General features: G+C 46.3%; 2 protein-coding genes and 1 pseudogene across 3 annotated transcripts; 2 read left to right on the top strand and 1 right to left on the bottom strand.

The window, feature by feature from the left end:
* The first annotated feature begins 737 nt into the window (after positions 1-737).
* LOC119349257 (vesicle transport v-SNARE 11-like) lies at positions 738-5,107 on the top strand. 2 transcript variants are annotated; one of them, XM_037617283.1, is made up of 6 exons: positions 738-979; positions 1,076-1,134; positions 1,541-1,729; positions 3,210-3,365; positions 3,737-3,826; positions 4,811-5,107. In XM_037617283.1, exons 1-5 carry the CDS (start codon positions 886-888, stop codon positions 3,794-3,796), a joined length of 558 nt encoding a protein of 185 aa, XP_037473180.1. In that variant the 5' UTR covers positions 738-885; the 3' UTR covers positions 3,797-3,826; positions 4,811-5,107. The 2 variants fall into 2 exon arrangements, with proteins under 2 accessions (XP_037473180.1, XP_037473179.1); XM_037617282.1 differs by lacking the exon at positions 3,737-3,826.
* Positions 5,108-12,531: 7,424 nt separating this feature from the next.
* LOC119349256 (vesicle transport v-SNARE 13-like) lies at positions 12,532-16,429 on the top strand. The gene is made up of 5 exons (XM_037617281.1): positions 12,532-12,810; positions 12,916-12,974; positions 13,190-13,378; positions 15,146-15,316; positions 16,134-16,429. The coding sequence occupies exons 1-5, from the start codon at positions 12,717-12,719 to the stop codon at positions 16,281-16,283; spliced, it is 663 nt and encodes a 220-aa protein (XP_037473178.1). The 5' UTR covers positions 12,532-12,716; the 3' UTR covers positions 16,284-16,429.
* Positions 16,430-17,185: 756 nt separating this feature from the next.
* LOC119350751 lies at positions 17,186-17,961 on the bottom strand (annotated as a pseudogene).
* Positions 17,962-18,772: the final 811 nt, after the last annotated feature.

The following is an 18,772-nucleotide window of genomic DNA, read 5'->3' as shown; positions in this document are numbered from 1 at the left end:
TCTTGTTGCTAGAATCTCCTAGATTGATCTTGGTGATACGTAGAATTTTTTTGAATTATTGCTACGCTCCCCAACAACCCTTTCTTACAACGGTCCCACACACAACCCATGAAACCCAGTCTCTTCATAGTTGGGTGGTTATTGTTTCCTATTATTCTCAAGGAGCGAATTGCTCTCATTTGTTTCACTTCTTGCACCTAGTGCAATCTCAACTTCCCCAAAAATATTATGAAAATGGTTGGGCCCATCAATACTCTCGAGAGGCATGTGGTTTGTGAAAAGTAAAATAAGTAAGAAAAAATAAACCTTTTAAGTTGTGTACCCACATCACCGAGCGTTATTTTCCTCAAGAACAGGATTTCCGACTCTGTTTTATATTACTCAAAGGTAAGAGGTCTGTTTAGGATGACAATTTATAAATATCCCTACCTCCATGATGTTGTAAGCTTTTTTTTTAGGGGACCATGATGTTGTAAGCTAGGAGTTTGCCTAGGATGATCTTATATTAAAACTAAGAGATCCATCACCATAACAATTTAGGAAAAATTAGCGACAATGAGAGGCACATGAGCTGAAAGAAACAACTGAGAATGAATGCAACAAATTCTTTTTGAGAAATTCCTTTTTTTAAGTGGCTTTTGAGAAATTCCTTAGCCCAACAAATTAACCCCAGGTTTACGTACGTTTAAGAGTGGTCTGGGCCGGGCTGGCCCAGATAGCCACGTCGGCCACTCGTCCGCGTCCCGTCCCCGGCGCACCGGTTCGACACGGCACCCCACCGCCGTCCCCTCCCCCTCGCCGATCCACCGCCTCAGCTCCAACCCGTTCCTCGATCGATCCGATTCGACTGCCCGCCACCGCTGATTCACCGGGGAACGACCGACCATGAGCGAGGTCTTCGAGGGCTACGAGCGGCAGTACCGCGAGATCTCCGCCGCCCTCTCCCGCAAGTGCGCCTCCGCCTCCGCCCTCGATGGCGGTACGTACACACGCCTCTCTCTCGCCCACAACCCCAGGTTTCCGGTTGATTACATGCCTTGGTCTGATCCTCTTCTCTTCTTCCCTTCATCACCAGAGAAGAAGCAGCAGAAGCTGTCCGAGATCCAGGCCGACGTGCAGGAGTCTGAATCGCTGGTAAATACGGCGGAACTAAATTTTCTGTGAGCAGAATTTTTACTACTCCCTCCGTCTCAAAATAAGTGTCTCAACTTTGTGCTAACTTTAATACTCCCTCCGTCCGGAAATACTCGTCGGAGAAATGCATAAAAATGGATGTATCTAGAACTAAAACACGTCTAGATATATCCATTCTCCCGACAAGTATTTCGGGACGGAGGGAGTACAAAATTGCACTAAGGGTGAGACACTTATTTTGGGATGGAGGGAATATATAATAGTACTTGTCTTCAGTGCTTAATTTTAAAGCTGTGATGTGGAAGCTTTCCTCCTACTTCATGCAGAGATTGTGCTTGTTATGAACTTATGATACCTCAGTCGTCTGAATGTGCGTCCCTGTTTCTGTTTGGCTGGCTTCCCGCAGATCAGGAAGATGGATTTGGAGGCCCGGAGCCTGCATGCGACCGTCAGGGCCGGGCTGCTGTCTAAACTGAGGCAGTACAAGTCTGATCTCAACAACATCAAGAGTGAGACCAAGAAGGTCTCGGCGCCTAATGCCCAACAGGCCGCCCGGGAGGAGCTCCTCAACTCCGGCATGCCGGGTACACTCGGGGTGAGCTCCCTATCCCTTACGTTTCCGCCTTGCGCCAAATCTTATGTTCATTGCGCCTCTGTCATGCTATCTGATATTCTAAGTAATCACCTGTGACAACCATGGAGTGCTTCTAACAGATTCTGCTTCTGTGGTATGTATGTTTGTTCCATCAGAAAATAGTTTGTCTGTGTGTGACCCTAGTGTATTGTTATATCCTGGATTATGTGTTTGAAACCTGTTTGCTTGATATTGCGATGCCCTGCGGTTTTGTGTTCCACTTAATCCCTTTTGTACCTGTATTTTTTTTAAGTGGCCGTGTTAGGTTTCCTGCTGTGTGTTGAGCCCATATTGTTGAAATCAGTATGTGCATTCCACATTTTTTGCGTTCACTTGAATACTTGATGATGTTGTTGACCCGTTTGATGGTGTAGTTTTGTGTTAATGATAGTGTTAGTCCTGCGTTTCTGATAGTGTTAGTTCTGCTATGATATCGAGTTATGCTGTATGGTTAGTTGGTTAACTTGGTTACCCCACTATGCGGGGAGTCTGGGACGGAATTTTGCTTGGGAAGCAAAATTTTCAGGCAAATGCGTAGATACTGTGGGTTTTGGGATCAGCATGCTTGACACTATAAGAATTCAAATTGTGAAATGGATGGGTTACAGTGCAACGCACACCTTTGAAACATGATATGTAAAACAGTGTGCAGTATTGTGGTGTCTAAAGAAGTATTCCATATCATTTATTTAATTTTAAATGTTTTGCATGGATATCCATGAAGTGAGCACTGCTACTATTATGGGTAGTTCCGAACAATGTTTCTTGAACTTCAGCTAGGTCTGTAATTTGAGTTTTCCACTGTTGCTAAGTCTAGTGCTTTTAGTTACGGCTAGAAACTTAGAAGTATATACATGCCTTTTGTATAATCAGTTTATAGCTATGATGATAATACAGAACTGGGTTGTGCTTGAACTCAGAACCACATTTGGACTCTGCTGTCAATAAGTGATTGCAGTTGTATTTTTTCGAACCTCATATTCCCAGTTTATCAGTCTTGGATATATTATGCGTTACCATGCAAAGTATGAGCAAAATAACAGAGGCACATTCATTTCATGATATTTATCACTCTCATTTTTAATTGATACCGTTGCTTTGAATATGTATTGTTTTTTATTCGCAAAAAAAAAGAATATGTATTATTTTCGTTGCAAGAAAGCTTCATGGCATAAATTTTCAAGTAAACCTATATGTGATATTCCATCAATTCATTAGCTGAGAATTTAGTTCGTTCGTATGTAAGTGGACATATTAAGATGAAATCTAGATTATTGTGTCAATTTATTACTGGATACCTCTACAACTGTCTTATTATTTCTCTGTGTTATATTGCCTTTCCTTTTATCCGTCATGTTTGTAATTTTGATATTATGGCACCATTACCTTTCTGATGTACCAATGCAATTATTATATCATGGCTCCGGCGTCATCTGATCAGAGAGGAAGATTGATGATGACATCAGAAAGGTTAAATCAGTCTTCCGACAGAATTAGAGAAAGCCAAATAACAGCACTTGATACAGAAGAAATCGGCGTGTCGATTCTTCAGAACCTTCATAATCAACGAGAGACACTGATGCGTGCTCACAAAACAGTATGTACTTTGATCTTTCAAGTTTACTTTTATTTGGGACTTTGAGCCATCGTTATAGCTACGTTGCACGGATACTTGGATACGTATCGGATACGTGATACGGGGATACGCCCGATATGTCAATTTTCTAAAAACATGGATACGGGGATACATTTATATATAGATGTTACATATATTGGTTATTACAAATATGAAGACAAAAAATTAAGGAGCTTCTTGGTCAAAGCATGCCTCAATACGATTACCCCTTTCTTTTCTTGCACTTAGTCCACTTTCATTAATTGGCCGTAAGATTTGACCAGGTTTGCTCTTCCAATCAATGCATCGACTCTCTCTTGCTCACCTTTCAATTGAATAAAAAACATTGACAGGCATGTTTTCACATGAACTCACGCCCATGGGAATCTTCAAAGGTGCGCCTTTATTATTGAGGGGATTTCACGTCGAACGAGGGGTTTCAGGTATCCAAAATGTATTGCAGAAGTATCCTAGAAGTATCAAACATTATTTTCTTTTTTTAATATCAAGATACCGAGGGATACTTACGGGATACGTATCGGGAAGTATCGGGGCAGTATCCGAGTATCGGGGCAGTATCCGGCTGGATACGCGCACTTTCTGAAGTATCCGCGCAACGTAGGTTATAGCTAATTTGTTCTTTTTACCTTCTCTCGTCCAATTATTTATAGATTGATCATTTCTGGCCTTAAATATTGATCAGCAACAACAACCTTAGCTAGCAAACTACATAGACAAGAAATGCCATCAGTTAGTTTCTGTTTTGATGTTGATGCATTTACACCATATATGCTTATTGGAAACTGGTCAGTCCTTTATGAAGTACTCATCAGTTAGTTCCACTAGGCATGACAGCTGTAAGAATATAGTTATCCAAACTTTTGTACAGGAGTTAGACCATGGTTTGGTGCTAGATGAGTCACTTCTGGATACCGCACACGCATCCTGCTTCTTTGAACATGAGTTGCAAAATAACTTTAATAATGCCAAATCATCAAAATAAGATCCATTTCTCCCACTGGTAGTATGCAGTTTTCAGTATCAAGAAAGAGATTTTTTTCCCCACTTGATCACTTTGCTATTCCGGTCAAGAAACATATCGTGCATGTCGACCGTTTACAAAATGAAACAAATATTTGACCTTTTGATTTCTGAGGCGAATTCCCCAAAGCTAGTGGAACTTTAGCTTTTCCGCATTAGGTATAGCAACTCTGTGGCCCTCTCGGACTGCTGTTTAGCTTTTCTCTGGCATCACTTTCGGGTAAGTTGCCTGGATTTGTCAAGTAGAAGAGAAGCAGCTAGTACATGATTAACCCTGCTAATTATGACTTGAGAGGGTGATTCTCATCATTCAGCTATAGATTACATCTTCCGTTACCTGCCGCGTGGTGCGTACTAATGAAATTTCCTGCTGCTCTTGCTCGCAGTTGCATGGTGTGGACGACTCCATCGGCAAAAGCAACAAGATCCTGGCGTCCATGTCCAAGTGGAACTAAGTGGTTTGTCTAGGTTGACTTCGTGTTATAGAAAGCTAGGAAGTAGGAATGTATTGGATAGCGATTTAAACGATGTTACCAACCACGAGAGGCAGCCGAGACAAATGATAGTAATACTAAGCCTCCTTTGCTTCACGGGAATAGGAAAATCATAGAAAGTGAGATGATGTGTATATATATTCCCATAGGAAAAGAGATGTCATTTGATGCATATGATTGAAAATTTTCCATTTGGGCGTTGGTTTTTCCTTTGAAATGTGAAGAGTTGGTTCATATCCTACAAATAAGGGGGCTTTCAAAGGAAATTTTCCTTTGAAAATCCTATCCTATAAAATTCCTACTCCTACAAATCAAAGGAAGCCTAAGAATAAACCTTTGGGTATCTCATCCTGAAATGCGCAGCCGGTCTTTCCCCAAGCAAGATCTTTTTGGCTAGTGACATTAGGATCTTCAACAACGATATAATTTGTTCCCGCGGGATGAAATTTGTATAGTGACATTTGGACTTCAACGAGAAAATATTTTTTTCCCGTGAAGTGATATTTGTCCATCGCATATTATGTACCATGAGATACAATGGGTGGGATTGGGAAAGAATATGCACCATGACTCCGTGAGATACAATGGGTGGGAAAGTATACATACGAGAACACATGAAACATCCTGTTATCAGTGACGACAAACAACATAAAGCCAGGAGGTTTGTGGAATGTAGACCAGAGGCGGAGTTTTTTCCCCGAAAACTTAGGAGCCTTGCGACAGGCGACTAGGGGTTCGAGGGGCGACGACGGCGCACGTCCGATCTCGATCGACGGGGCGCTTTGGGGGCGGCGCAAGATGGATGCATCTGGCGTTGGCAATGGCAAGGAAGGCGCTCTCTCGCCACGCACGGCAAGGGCGCGACTGGCGGAGGCGATGGGCAAGTTGGATCTGACGGAAGAGGAAGCCACACCATTGGTGATCGACGACGTCGACGAGGGCGATCCGACGAAGTGGTCACTGGCTGGGAAAGTTCTTCATCGTCACACGTTCCACATCCAGACGATCTCCAATGCTCTTCGACCTGCCTGGGGGAACCCTAAAGGCCTGTCTTTCAGGTCGGCGGGGGTAAACATCTTTGTGGCGGAATTCACCAGCAAGCGCGATCGTGATCGCGTCTGGGACGGAAGCCCGTGGCACATCAGCAAGCACGCTGTCATCCTGACGGAGTTTTCCGAGTGCATGAAACCATCTGAACTGAAGTTTGACAGACTGCAACTATGGGCTAGGGTCCTTAACCTACCCTTTAATCTTCGCAATGAAAAGAGAGGGCAGGCAGTGGCAAAACAGATAGATGTGAACGCCCACTCAATACAGTTTGACCCCATTGGGGGATTTTTGAGGACAAGAGTAACTATTGATGTCAGCAAGCCTTTGCGGAGGTGGATCCTTATAGATTCAGTGGCTCGTGGTGGTCGCGACTGGTACGACATTCAGTATGAAAATGTCCCAAACTTTTGCTTTTCTTGTGGCCGACTAGGTCATTCGGACCTGCTTTGTCCAACGCCGGGAACCAGGGATGAGAATGGCGAGCTACCCTTCAAAACCAGTATCCGTGCACCGGAGGACAAAAAGAAACCGACTTCTAGCGAGAGCTCAGGAGCTAGCCAGACTAATGCAAAATCAAGTGGGAAAGCAGACGTTCCTGAATTCAGTGCTACTCGTGATGGTAATCAGGAGGTAGTCTCTCCCAGGAAGAGCAACAGCAACGGCAAGAACAAGAGGAAAGGGGGACCTCCGAAGCAAGTTTACAGAAAGGTTATTATGCCCGCGCCAACTGCAGAATTGGAAGGTGAACAGCAGACCAACGCCATCATGCCGTATAACCCTGCAGCAGCAAGTGGCGAAGATACAGTTGAAGGTGCAGAAGTAGAACGAGCACCAAAGAAGAAGAGAGAAACACCCACGACTTCAGACAACTCGGCGGGAGCTGCTAGTCAGCCCTGCCCGTCGCAATGAGTTGTTTGAGCTGGAACTGCCGGGGGCTTGGGAACCCCGAGGCAGTTCGCGAGCTTCGCAATGTGGTGAAGCAAGAAGGGCCTGAACTGGTTTTTGTTATGGAAACGAAAATCAGAGGGAAAAGAGTAGAGGATCTGCGGTATACCCTTGGGTTTGCTGGCAGTTTTGGTGTAGACAGTGACGGCCTAAGAGGTGGCATAGGGCTGTTCTGGTCTAATGCTGTGACTGTGGAACTTAAATCATACAGTCGCAGTCACATTGATGTTTTGGTCCATGATGAAGCTTAGGGACCGAATGCATGGAGGTTCACAGGATTCTATGGCGCGCCTAGAGCAGCAGATCGTCACCATAGCTGGCGTTGCATTAGAACCTTACATACCATCCCCCATGGTGCATGGATGTGCATGGGTGACTTCAACGAAACCTTGTACTCTGACGAACACTTCAGTAGAGCAGCTCGCCCCGAGCGACAGATGAGAGAGTTTCGAGAAGTGACCGACGAATGTGCTCTCCAAGATCTAGGATGGTCCGGTGTTGCTTACACTTGGGACAACCGCCAAGCTGGAGATGCGAATGTCAAGGCAAGGATTGACAGAGCCTTTGCCAATGAAGAGTTTAGGCAGAAATTTGATCATATACGTGTTAGGCATATGTGTGCAGTGGAATCGGATCATTGTTTTGTCATCGCTGAATTCAGGAACCATGCATTTACACATAGGCCGTTTGGAGCCAGACAATTTCGTTACGAAAACATTTGGCAATCTCACCAGGATTATGAACATCTAATCGCACAAACGTGGCGGGGGCATGCCCGTGGTTCTGGTTTACAAGGAATAATGGACTCCCTAGGGGCGCTTCAGAGTCGGCTCGAGCCATGGGGAGCCCGCGAATTTGGTAGCCTGTCCAGAAACATTCGCAACTTGCAAAAGCGGCTTGACAGGCTGCGTCAACACTCCATGGGAAGGGGCCCATCCGATGAGGAGAAAGGCATCATGCAGAAGCTGAGAGAAGCACTCCGCCTCGAGGAAATCTGGATGAGGCAACGATCCCGCGTTCCGTGGCTGCGCTCGGGCGATCGCAACACGGCATACTTTCAGGCACAAGCGAGACAACGAAAACGCACTAATCGTATATCAGGTCTCAGAAGAGACGATGGCTCTATTTGTGCCAATGAAACAGAGGATAAGGCTGAAATATTAGCATTTTATCAAGCACTTTACACATCGCAGGGTGCCAATGACACCGATGTGCTGTTGTCGCATGTACCCACCCGGGTCACGCCGGAGATGAATGAACTTTTGAGTAAACCTTATGAGCCGGCTGAGGTTCAGCGTGCACTGTTCCAAATGGCTCCGTCCAAGGCGCCGGGGGTGGATGGCTTTACGGCGGGTTTTTTCCAACGCCACTGGAAGTTGTTGCAAGAAGACGTAACACAAGCGGTGCTGGCTTTTCTTAATGGAGGCGAACTACCATTGGGTCTCAACGACACATCTATCACACTGATCCCTAAGGTACGTCACCCCCAAAGCATCTCACAATATCGGCCAATTGCTCTTTGTCCAGTGTTATACAAACTGGCAGTAAAGGTTATAGCTAACCGGTTGCGAGTGTGCATGGACGATATTATCAGTGAGGAACAAAGTGCTTTCGTCCCAGGTCGTCTGATCACAGATAATGTTCTCGTTGCCTTTGAAAGTGTTCACACGATGAAGAGACGGAAGAAAGGGAGGAACTACACTTGTGCGATCAAACTTGACATGATGAAGGCTTATGATAGAGTCGAATGGCACTTTCTGAAAGCCATACTCTTGAAGCTGGGGTTCAATGCTAATCTGGTCAGGCTGATCATGAAGTGTGTCACATCTGTTCGGTTCTCTGTCCGTGTGAATGGAGAGCTGCAGCCTTATTTCGACCCATCCAGAGGGCTTCGGCAGGGGTGTCCAATCTCCCCTTATTTGTTCTTGCTTTGCGCCGAAGGTTTTACCTCACTTCTGAAGCACTACTGGGACTTTGTGGACAGGGGTATCCGAGTGAACTTCAGATCACCATGGGTGAATCACCTACTATTCGCTGATGATAGCCTCATCTTCATCAAGGCGAATGAGGAAAGCGCGGCTAGGCTGAATGATATTCTTGCAATATATGGGGATGCTTCTGGAGAGTGTGTCAACAGGAGCAAGAGCTCTATATTCTTCAGCCCAAACACGCCAACGACCCTTAGACAAACTTTGAAGCAACTTCTTGAAGTACAAGTCGAAGCTTTCTCAGAACGCTACCTCGGCCTACCCACTGCCGTTGGCAAGATCACTAGTGGAACCTTTGAATATCTAGTTGATCGGGCACGAGGCAACATGCAAGGTTGGGCAGAGAGGCTATTTGCTTGCGCCGGCAGAGAGACACTTTTAAAATCCATTGTTCAAGCCATCCCGACGTTTGGCATGAGTTGTTTTCTGTTTACGAAAAAGGTGTGCAAAAGTCTCACCTCGAGCATGGCAAAATTTTGGTGGGTAAGCTCTATTGATAGGAACTCCTTACATTGGATCGCTTGGGACAAACTTGCCATGCCAAAGTGCAAAGGCGGAATGGGATTCCGTGATTTTCGGCTGTTTAACTTGGCGCTGTTAGGGAAGCATGGATGGTGTTTTATGATGAACCCTAACTCCCTGTGCGCCAAGGTTATGAAAGGAAGATATTTTCCAGACTCGGATTTCCTTCACGCAACAGTCCCTAAATCATCCTCAGCTACCTGGAGAGCGATTATAGCTGGCCGGGAAGCTTTACAAACCGGGCTGCTGAAGCGAGTCGGATCCGGTACTTCCATCTCTGTATGGGAAGACAAGTGGATTCCCTCCACTGTCTCAATGACTCCACTGCTGCGTCCAGTAAATACGGTGATACAGACCGTGAACGAGCTGATTGATACAACTAACTGGACATGGCGTCAGGAGTTGGTGCGAGGGATTTTCATTGCACCTGATGCCGCTGCCATTCTTAACATACCATTGCGACAGGGAGGCGGCGAAGATATCCTTGCTTGGGCACATGAGAAATCAGGCATTTACTCTGTTAAATCGGCGTATCGAGCTCTCGTGAATCAAAAAGAGCGTTTGGCTCTAGATGAGGGGCAGATTACCGGCACTTCAGTGGATCAAAAACAGATGTGGGATGCATTATGGAAACTCAAAGTAGTCCCAAAAGTCAGGGTCTTCTGGTGGCGGGTGTTGAGGGGTATCATTCCTGATGAATGCACCCTAAGATATCGCCACATAAGAGAAACAAGCACGTGCAAGATTTGCTTGGCCATGGACGAGGATTTGGAACACGCGTTGCTGCAGTGTACGCATGCGCGCCGGTTCTGGGAGGAGGCCAGACTTGTCTTTGAAGTTCACCTGCCACGTCTCCATCCTCATACTTGGACAAAGGATATCCTTTGTGAACCCCGGTTCTCTGATAAAGATCGGGCAATTTTCGTCACGGTGATGTGGGCAATATGGATGTCTCGCAATCGACTGACGCATGACAGAGAAGGGTGGGATCCAGCTTCTTCAGTAAGGAAAATAAGAGAGGATCTAGCCATTCTGGATATACCCGTGCGGCTCGCTTCACCACTGCCGGGGTATGGTTGGCAACCCCCTGAGGACCCATACATAAAGATCAACACAGATGCCGCTGTTCATCTCGACGATGGGAATGCAGGGCTAGGGGGTGTTGCACGCTCCTCATCGGGCTTCAAGGGTGCATGGTGTAAGCCGTCTTCAGGTGTCATGGACCCCCTCATTGCGGAGGCTTTGGCGCTTAAGGAAGGAGTGAGATTCGCAACACTACGAGGCTACACACATGTCATCATGAGACCGACTGTCTAGAGGCAGTTAACCTCTGGAACTCTCGCTACATTGACAGGTCAGTGATAGCACCTATCTTCTCTGAAATTGGAGAGCTAGCTCTTAGTTTTATTTCTTTCAATATTCAACATGTAATAAGATCAGCAAACAGTCCTGCACATCTGTGTGCTAAGCGTGGTACTACGCTTAATGTGACTGAGAGCTGGTTAGATACTACCCCTAGCTTCCTGATCAGCAACCTTCTGGCTGACTGCTCAGCGAATGCCTTTGTTGAATAAAGCTCTCTGAAGTTCCCCGCAAAAAAAAACGTAAAGCCAGGTAACATTTGATTGTGATAGCATATCACCACGGGAAACATTTCATCACGACATATAGCCATTTGTCATGGAATACATTCGGTTAAAAGATGTGTTACCATCACAAAAGTAAGGTTGTTGCTATTCCTTCATCCGAAATTTTTTCTTCTTTGCAACTAATTGCAACGCCTTTCGAATGATTAGTAGCATTGTTCCTCAGCGGTAAAGTATCCAAACTAACTCTTAACAAAAAGGATCCCCCCCCCCCCCCGCAGGGGTTTCGAGTCCTTCGGCACCGCCGTGAGTTTCCATCGATTTGATCTCATCTCCTAGTGACCGACGACCGCCCGGTGCCTCTCTCTCCCCAATTGGATTGATCAAGGGGTCAACGCAGCTAAGGAAATTGTGTGCCTTATGTTTGCTTGATATAGTTAGGGAAGCAATGTCGGTTTGTCGGTTGGGAAGTGTAGTTTTTGAAGAGATATTACGAAACAAAAAAACAACATCAACCCATCATAGGCCACTTGGGACTTGCAGAAACAATGATAGTTGGTGCTTGGTACATCTGGTGGCAATGTTGGGAGATTGTTAAAGATAATTCAGTGGCACCAACTGTAAGAACAACTTTCACCATTAGTGCGATAACTTCGAACTATGATGCATCGGTGTCAGTCTTACAACCACATAAAAATAGTATGGACAAAACCAGCTCATGGATGAAACAGGTTCATCGGCCGTGATCCTTCGAAGTATAAAGGGGAGGCCCTTGCTAGATGTTCTTGCATTCTTAATAACGTGTTCGATGCTACAACGGCAAAAACTACAACTATGCAAAAAGGCACTATGTTTCTGGAGAAGTTAGGAGCCTCGATGGTGTCGGTCTCGTTGGAACATATCCACGCATGCAATGGCATCATTGAGGTGCGGAGTCCATATAGGCCCAGTTCTTTTGTCAGGATTCTCCCAGAATCTGATCCCTATCCAGCTCCTACAATGATAGATTGTAAAACAAATGGGGCTCAAAAATTCTGAAAGAAGCTGGGTAGGGATCGGATTCTGGAAGAATTCCCAGATTCTGGCAAAAGAACTGGGCCATACTTGCAGTCTGCTTCCGAAGGGTGCAGAGAATCGTTGCGGTGAACTTTTGCCACTATCCAAGGAATGCAAATAGTGCGGCACATAACTTGGCGATTCTAAAACTGTATTCACCCTTGGAAGGCGATCCTCTAGTTTTATTATCCAAACATTATCTTTGATGTAACAATGACTTTTTCATAAATAGTTTGAATTGCATGTTAATAAAGGGCGACATGGGCATTCCCCTATAATAACGTGAAGAGAAAAAGAGAGGTGGAAGTGACGGTGATGGTGGTGGTGTGCGCGTAATCCATTCTTTTACGGTAAAGACGGGAAGAACGAGAGAAATGGAGAATATTTGGCGGGCCCACCCAGCAGCCTGATGGGATGCAACCATCACTCGTCAGCGTTCCGTCCCCCGTGCACCGCACCGGTTGGTTTGGTTCCCAACACGGCACCCCACCCGCCTCAGCTGACCCGCCGTCCCCCCTCCCCAACGAACTCGCTCCGACCACCCACCCACCGACTGGCCCGGCTCCCCTCGATTCCGCCGGAGGCTCCGCGGGCCTCGATCCGGTCCGGCTGCCCGCGACCGCCGGCGGATTCGCCGGGGAGGGAGCGACCATGAGCGAGGTCTTCGAGGGCTACGCGGGGCAGTACTGCGAGATCTCCGCCGCCCTCTCCCGCAAGTGCGCCGCCGCCTCCGCCCTCGATGGCGGTACGCACGCACGACCCCCCTCTCTCTCTCCAGAACCCCAGGTCCCCGGTTGTTTCTTCTGCATCTTGGTCTGACCCTCTTCTCTCTGCCCGTTCCCTTCGCCAGAGAAGAAGCAGCAGAAGCTGTCCGAGATCCAGGCCGACGTGCAGGAGTCTGAATCGCTGGTAAGAACCGGCTGAACTCTCTGCAATTTCCGTTTCGTTAGTCTTCCTTCCGTGATCAGTTGTACTGTTTCTGGTAAGAACCGGCTGGTAGCTGTGCTGTGCGTCCGATTTCTGTTTGGCTGGCTTCCCGTCGACGAGGAGGATGGATTTATGATTTGTGCTGTACGTAGTTATCTAACCGTGCCTCCAATTTATCTTTGGCTGGTTTCCCGTAGATCAGGAGGATGGATTTGGAGGCGCGGAGCATGCAGCCGAGCGTCAAGGCCGGGCTGCTGGCTAAACTGAGGGAGTACAAGTCTGATCTCAACAACGTCAAGGGCGAGATCAAGAGGCTCTCGGCGCCCAATGCCCAACAGGCCACCCGGGAGGAGCTCCTCGAGTCCGGCATGTCCGACACACTCTCGGTGAGCTCTCATTCCCTCGCGTTTCCACCTTACGCCAAAGCTTATGCATATTGTGCCTCCGGCATGCTATCTGGCATTCTAAGTGCTCGCATGTGGCCACCATGGACTTCGCACAGATTTTGCTGCTGTGGTGTATCTGTGTGTTCCCTCAGGAAAGAGTGTGTCTGTGTTCCATCAGAACGTAGCGTGTCTGTGTGTGACCCTAGTATATTTTATTACCCTGGATTATGTGTTTGAAATCTGTTTGCTTGATGTTGCGATGCCATGTGGTTGTGTGTAGCTCTTAATCCCTTCTGCACCTGTATTGTCTTTAAGTGGATGTGTTAGGTTTTCTGCTGTGGGTTGAGCCCATATAGTTGATGTCAGCATGTGCATTCCACATTTTTGGCATTCGCTTGAAAACTTGATGATGTTGTTGACCTGCTTGATGGTGTAGTTTTGCGTTAATGATAATGTTAGTTCCTGTGTTTCTGATAGTGTTAGTTCTGCTATGATATTGAATGATGCCGTGTGGTTAGTTGGTTAACTTGGTTACACCACTGTGCGGGGAAGCTGGGATGAAAATTTTCTTTTAGAAGGCAGAATTTTAAAGCAAAGGAGTAAATATCGTGGGTTTTGGTATCAGCATGCTTGACATTGTAAGACTTTGAATTGTGAAATGGATGGGCTACAGTGCAACGCAGACCTTTGAAACGTGATATGTAAAACAGTGTGCAGTATTGTGGTTTCTGAAGAAGTGTTCAATACCTTTTTTTTTAATGTTCTGCATGAATATCCATGAAGTGAGCGCTGCTACTATTATGCATTGTGATGGTTTTAGTCGATAATGTCAAACAATGTTTGTTGAACTTCAGTTAGGTTTATAATTTGAATTTACCAGTGTAGTTAAGTCTAGATACATGCCTTCTGTGATCGATTTATAGCTATGATAATACGGAGCCAGACTGTGGTTGAACTCAGAACCACATCTGGACTCTGTTGTCAATAAGTGATTGCAGTTGTACTTTTTCGATTTATAGCTATCATAATAGGTTTATAATTTGAATTTACCAGTGTAGTTAAGTCTAGATACATGCCTTCTGTGATCAATTTATAGCTATGATAATACGGAGCCAGACTGTGGTTGAACTCAGAACCACATCTGGACTCTGTTGTCAATAAGTGATTGCAGTTGTACTTTTTCGATTTATAGCTATGATAATAGGTTTATAATTTGAATTTACCAGTGTAGTTAAGTCTAGATACATGCCTTCTGTGATCGATTTATAGCTATGATAATACGGAGCCAGACTGTGGTTGAACTCAGAACCACATCTGGACTCTGTTGTCAATAAGTGATTGCAGTTGTACTTTTTCGAACCTCATGTCCCCAGTTGAGCAGTCTTGGATGCATTATGTGTTATCATGCAAAGTATGAGCAAAACAACAGAAGCACATCCTTTCATCATATTTATCACTTCAATTATTAAATGATGCTGTTGCTCTTGAATATGTATTATTTTCGTTGCAAGAAAGCTTCACTGCATAAATTTTGAAGTAATATATGATCTTCCATCTGTTCATTAGATCAGAATTTGGTTCATTCTTATTTAAGTGGACATATCAAGAGGAAATCTAGACTATTGTGTTCATTTATTACTGGATACTTCTACAACTGTGTTGGTATTTCTGTACTTTATTACCTTTTATTTGTCCAGTTTGCAATTTTTCTATCATGGCACCATTTCCTTTCTGATGTATTTCTGCAATTATTATATCATGGCTCAGGCATCATCTGATCAGAGAGGAAGATTGATGATGACATCAGAAAGGTTAAACCAGTCTTCTGACAGAATTAGAGAAAGCCAAAGAACAGTATTCGAGACAGAAGAAATTGGTGTGTCGATTCTTCAGGACCTTCATAATCAACGACAGTCGCTGCTGCATGCTCACACAACCGTATGTACTTTGTTCTCCCAAGTTGATTTATTTGGGACTTTGAGCCATCGTTGGAGCTAATTTGTTCTTCTTACCTTCTCTCGTCCAATTATTTATGGATTGATCATTTCTGGCCTTAAATATTGATCAGCGGCAACAACCTTAGCTAGCAAACCACGTAGACAACAAATCCCATTGGTTAGTTCTGTTTTGATGTTGATGCATTTGCACCATATATGCTTATTGGAAACTGGTCGGTCCTTTATGAAGTATTCATACTGAAAGAGTGAAAAGTACAGTATCTGCCAAAATAGGTACTGTATGTATTAAGCATGACAGCTGTAAGAATATAGTTATCCAAACTTTTGTACGAGAGTTAGACCATGGTCTGGTGCTAGATAGTCACATCTGGATATGGCACAAGCATCCTGCTTCTTTGGACATGAGTTGTAAAATAACTTTAATGATGCCAAATCATCAACATAAAATCCATTTCTCCAACTGGTAATATGCAGTTTCCAGTACCAAGAAAGAGATTTGTCCATTTGATCACTTTGCTATTCCGGTGAAGAAGCATTCCGTGGGTGTCTCCCATTTACAAAATTCCCCAGAGCTAGTGGAAATTTAGCTTTTCTGCATTATGTATATTTTGCTTTTCTATGGCATCAGTTTGGGGTAAGTTTGCCTGGATTTGCCGAGGAAAAAAAAACTAGTATCTGATTAACCCTGCTAGTTATGACTTGAGAGGATGATTCTCATCATTCAGCTATAGATTACATCTTCTGTTGCCCTCAGTGTAGTGCGTACTAATGAAATCCTGCTGCTCTTGCTCACACAGTTGCATGGTGTGGACGACTACATCGGCAAAAGCAAGAAGATCCTGGCTTCCATGTCCAAGAGGATGGACAGGAACAAGTGGATCGTCGGCGGCATCATTGCGACCCTCGTCTTCGCCATCCTCTTCATATTGTACTTCAAGTTTGCTTAACCAGTCCAAATGCAGCATGTGCCTGAATTCAGAATGTTTGTGTGTGTGGAATATGATGTATAGCGACACTTGCCAGTTGCCATGTAAAACACAAAATATTTGAAAGATGTGTTTGAGGCTTCTGTAAATGCTCAGCGCCTTTGATATTCTGAAATTGCTGTGCAGTATTAGTTTGTTATATTTGCACAAAATTTACCTGTTCTGGCTAAAAATTGCCCTCTGCTGTATCGATCAGCAAAGCAAACTTAAACAAAATTAACCACTCGCCAGCGAAGTCAGCAGCAAATACGCGGTCAACCGGCAATAAAAGGATGAACAACAGCACTTCACCAATCACCAGAGAAATTAGATCCCCTTCACAAGCAATACTAATAACTTGATAATGTACAAGTAACAACAAAACAAATGCCCATGTTTTAACACAATTCTCCAAATGCACATGTTCAGCAAGGCAGCAAACAGTTCTCCACCAGACCAACACAGGCACACATTGCACAAGTTTGACGCCACAGATAGTTGAAACACATTCCAGCACTACCAAGTTTAACATCACGATGGAGCAGCAGAAGAACGCTCATTCAGCCTGAATCCAGCAAACGCTGAAGCCAACACAAATAGGATTTGGTTTGGATCCACCAAACACTGAAGCCAACAAAAAGTAGGATTTGGTTTTGAATCCAAACACTGAAACCAACAGAAAATAGGATTTGATTTCTATCCACCAAACACAGAAGCCAATCACAATATGGTTTGGTTTGAATCCACCACAAAATAGGATCCAAACACCAAAGCCTACACAATCAGATTTGGGGGCTGAAATTTACAGAGCAAGACAACTGAAGAACGCACTGGTAACATCTGACCACGCGCACGAACAAACATCAACAGACCCACAGACTAGGTACGAATTCAAGGGTAAACTGCTGCAATTTCCATTCCATCCTAGTACAGAAGTACATCCAGAGAACAAACAAGGCAGGACAAACAGCAGCGAGATGCTGCGACTACACCCGACTATCAGGCTACTGATCTGGTGGTGGCCTAGCCGCCGAATCCGTAGAGGGTGCGGCCCTGGCGCTTGAGCGCGTAGACGACGTCCATGGCGGTGACGGTCTTGCGTCGGGCGTGCTCGGTGTAGGTGACGGCATCGCGGATGACGTTCTCGAGGAAGATCTTGAGCACACCGCGGGTCTCCTCGTAGATGAGCCCCGAGATGCGCTTCACGCCGCCCCTACGGGCCAGCCGCCGGATCGCCGGCTTGGTGATGCCCTGGATGTTGTCCCGCAGCACCTTCCGGTGGCGCTTCGCGCCTCCCTTGCCGAGCCCCTTGCCTCCCTTGCCGCGGCCGGACATGGCTGACGATCCTCTTCGAGCTGCGAGCAGATGTGGAATCGGAGGAACGGTGGTGGCTGCTGGTGATGTGATTTGCGGGCAGGGGCGAAGGGCGTTTTAAAGGGGACGAGAGGTTGGAGGAGGCGTGTGCCTGCCGTTGGATGCGGATGGAGTGGACGGTCGAGATGGCGATCCGCGGGAGGGATGCCGCGGATCGTTGACGTGGCCGATAGCTTGGGCCGGTGGATTGGCGGGATCGCTGATGTGGCTCTAAAATTTCATGCGCGGAGCGCGGGCGGCAGCTCGAAACATTTGTTTTTTTTTTCATGCAATCCAGTCCGTCCATCATTGGTCCTTTGCTTCTTGCAACATACTATTCGCCTATTAATTTCTGTGAAGAAGCAGATAGCATTTTTTTTAATATTTACTGTGAGGCAAAGCCCCACAGCCATTTATTAAAGATCAACAACTGTACAGAGGAAATAAAAGTATGTACAAGAGCTAAGAGCATCTCCAGCCGCGCCCCAGGAAGGCCTCCCCAAGCGATTTATTTGCGCTAGCACTGAAAAAACGGCCCAATCGCGTCCCTAGGACGCCGAATTCCGCCGGCTCGGGCCGTTTTTGCGCCCGGCGCTCGCAGGCCGAACCCGGCGCACTGGGGGGCGCTCGGGGGCTCCGGCGCAAGAGAAAAGTGTTCCTGGGGCCACATTGACAAGCGAAAAGTCAATCCACCCGGCCAGATTCGCCCTCCTGCCCCCCGCGCTCGGCCGCCACCCTGCCGATCCCGGCGCCGACCACCGCCCGCCGCAGCTAGGTAGACCGTCTCCAGCCTAGAAAAAGAAGGAGCGTCGCCGAGGCAGCCTCTTCACCGCCGCCCGGCACCTTTTCCGGCCGCGCAGGGCCTGTATGCCGGCGGGCTTGTACCCACCTCGCCCACAAGGTGTTCGGTGAATTGCCCGGCCCGGCGATGGACTCCGAAGATGAGGAGGCGCTCGCGGTGTTGCTGGATGAGGAAGCCGAAGTCGACGTCCAGGAGCAGGAGCATCTCATGGTGCTCGCCGCCCTGCTCGCGAGCAGTGAGAAGCCGCGGCGAGGTGGCTCGGCGCTTGGGCGGGTGAAAGCAAAGAACCGACATCGTTTGGAAAGCTACTGCATGC

The sequence above is a fragment of the Triticum dicoccoides genome, chromosome 1B (assembly GCF_002162155.2).
Source record: "Triticum dicoccoides isolate Atlit2015 ecotype Zavitan chromosome 1B, WEW_v2.0, whole genome shotgun sequence".
In the NCBI taxonomy this organism is placed as follows: Eukaryota; Viridiplantae; Streptophyta; class Magnoliopsida; order Poales; family Poaceae; genus Triticum; species Triticum dicoccoides.
The sequence above is the reverse complement of the archived record's forward strand: the minus strand, read 5'-3'. Positions and strand labels throughout refer to the sequence as shown.